The sequence below is a fragment of the Gambusia affinis genome, linkage group LG09 (genome assembly GCF_019740435.1).
Source record: "Gambusia affinis linkage group LG09, SWU_Gaff_1.0, whole genome shotgun sequence".
Classification (NCBI taxonomy): Eukaryota; Metazoa; Chordata; class Actinopteri; order Cyprinodontiformes; family Poeciliidae; genus Gambusia; species Gambusia affinis.
Window position 1 is genome coordinate 30,153,116 of NC_057876.1, and position 2,612 is coordinate 30,155,727.

At 42.5% G+C, this 2,612-nt stretch overlaps 1 protein-coding gene across 5 annotated transcripts in view; it reads right to left on the reverse strand.

The window, feature by feature from the left end:
- Positions 1–389: 389 nt before the first annotated feature.
- Positions 390–2,612, reverse strand: part of LOC122837101 (transcription factor COE3-like) — a 78,109-nt gene continuing 75,886 nt past the window's right edge. For all 5 annotated transcript variants that reach the window (XM_044127208.1, XM_044127211.1, XM_044127207.1 and 2 more), the window contains one exon: positions 390–2,226. In XM_044127208.1, coding sequence (XP_043983143.1) covers positions 2,195–2,226 — 32 coding nt within the window. In that variant the 3' untranslated portion in view covers positions 390–2,194. The remainder of the gene's footprint in view (positions 2,227–2,612) is intronic.

The following is a 2,612-nucleotide window of genomic DNA, read 5'->3' on the forward strand; positions in this document are numbered from 1 at the left end:
AGTTAAACAGGGAGATGAGGATAAGTGGAAATGTTCAGTCAGATCTTTACTTCAGTCAGAAGCACTGAACACCAGTCACATAGTGGAGCATTTTCATTAATCTACAGACAGAAACCTGACCAGAACCAGAACCAGAACCAGGAGGCTGAGACTCCTGAATGAGCAGCAGGTCAGCTGATCTCAGGTCAGTCACATTCAGATGATTTTAACCCAACCATCGTTTCACATTCTGACCCGCTTGATGTTCTGAACCGGCCCAGAGAGGATCAGATGTTTTCCCGCTTCACAGCTGGTTCAGATGAGTCCAGAACAGTAGAACTGAACCAGGCCTTCAGAACCAGCAGTTTGGGCCCGGCAGAAAGCAGAGGACCAGACACAGCAGCTTGAAGCCAAACGTTAATCTTTATTAGACCTTTTCTGTACAAAAAGCACGAATCACAGCAAACATCTGAGAACAGAAGACATGCAGCAATTTACAGCTGGAGACAGAAAAACCCGGGCCCCGGGCCGGGGGCCCCAACCGGCCCCGGGGGGCCGTCCTAGAGACAATAAGTAAACATTGTGCTTTGATATACTTTGATATATTTCATATTTGACAAAGATCATAAACCTCTGGCCTCTTTCACATTGAAGAAAACAAAACGTTTCTGAACTGAGGACCTGATTGGAGACGGCTGGCCCTAGGTCGCAGAGTTCAGGAGGAAGTAACTGGAGCTGCTGGTTCCCAAGGAAACAGCATTTTATTCCCAGTCACCATCAACCCTGGTCCCTTGAAAAGCCTTGAAAAACCTGGAGCAGTTCAGGAAATGGAACATTTTGAGAGTGGAGCCAGACGTGGAGCGAATGTCGACATTAAAGCTAAAATAATCCGTTTTTCACTGAAGCTTCACAGGATCTCATATGACTGTTCAGAATCCTTCCTTACGGCTGCAAATGAAGAAATTAAAACCTTGAAAGTTTTGGAAAACCTGAGAAAATCCTGAAAACTGAAATATTCTCTTTTCTCTGCAGGAACAAAACAGAAACAACAAATAACTTTATAAACTTGAACATTTTAACCAAACTTTCATAACTTTAAGTTCTTGATGTTGTTAAAATGTCCCTTTGCTTGTTTCTGGAGATCTAACCTGGACCCGGTTCTGACTATCCGGATGAGGAGACAGAATGTTTTAAAATCTGATGAAAAGAACCAACCTTTCTGTCCCTGATGTCCTGGAATGTCCTGGAATGTCCTGGAGTATTGCGTGACATTATGAGGTTAGCATAAAGGTTTGTGTCGTGGCAGGGACGGTTTGTGGTTTCATCGTTTCTCTTGTCTAGTGCTCCAACCATGACAGTGCATTTAGAAATAAGCAAGAATATAGATTTCACAATAAAACACCGACGAGGAAAAGCAGCAAAAACACAAAGTCGTTTACAAAAAGTTAAATATCGGAAAAAAGCTTTTTATACAAAAGTGATGAAAGTTTTACTTCCTGTTTTCTGAGGTCAATCGCCACCTGATTTTTTTTGTTTTGTTTTTTTTGTTTTTTTTTACAAAAACAGGATTTTTTTTTTGGTTTGTGTTTTTACAGAATCTAAAAGATTTCCAGGTTTCTGGATTGAATCGCTCAGAAAAACATGGAAAACAATCACAACCCGGAGGAACAGAACCGGGTCAGACCCGGATACGACCCAAACCAGAGTACAGAAAGAAACATGAGCAGGAAACAGGAAGCTGAACTCGGCAGCTTCCTGTTTCCTGCCTGAGAAAACAAACATGGCGGACGGCACGGGACCAGAAGGAAAACACTCTGCTGGACCTGAATGTTCTGGTCCGGCTCGGATTCTAACAAACCAAACAGAATGAACTGGACTTGGTCCGACTGGATACACTGGGAGCAGGACGGGTTCTGGAGAACCTCTACAGTCCAACAGAACCAACTCTGGAGCTGCAAACATCTGGAGGAGCAGCAGATGATCCAGATGTTCATCAGCGGAGGAACAAACCAGGAGCAGCTGGACCCGAACCGGAACCGCTTCCTGGTACCAGGAAACCCAAACATCCGGTCTGTGGGGGAGGAAATGTTCTGTTTTTCATTTTCTTCAGAACCACAGCTGCTGTTGGACCCGTCCAGTTCCAGAGGAGCAGAACCAGTAGGGTCCGTCCGGGAAGTCCTGCTGCTGGCGGTTCTGGTTCTGGTTCAGCAGTTCCTCACATGGGGGGGACGATGAGGCCGGCCATGGCTGAAATACACAGACAGCGACCCTTCAAAAACATGCTAACATGCTAATATGCTAACGGCTAAAAAAATTTCACGTTTCTGGAACATTTAGAAATTAGTTTAAAAAACTGAAAAAATCAAATCCTATGAATGAATTTGATCAGTTTATCATTTAAATGACTTTATGTAATTTTATCCTCTTGCTGAAATGCATTAATAATAAAATTATTCTTTATGAAGATTAAACCTTCATTCACTTTAAATTGATACTGAAAAATAACTCAATGCAGACGATTTATTTTGGTGAACTGTTCATTCTTCCTCTGAGTTTCATCAGAAATCATCTGAATCATAAACGTAGCTGAAAATACAAGAGACATTTTTGGAGAGTTAATGAAATATTTTCTA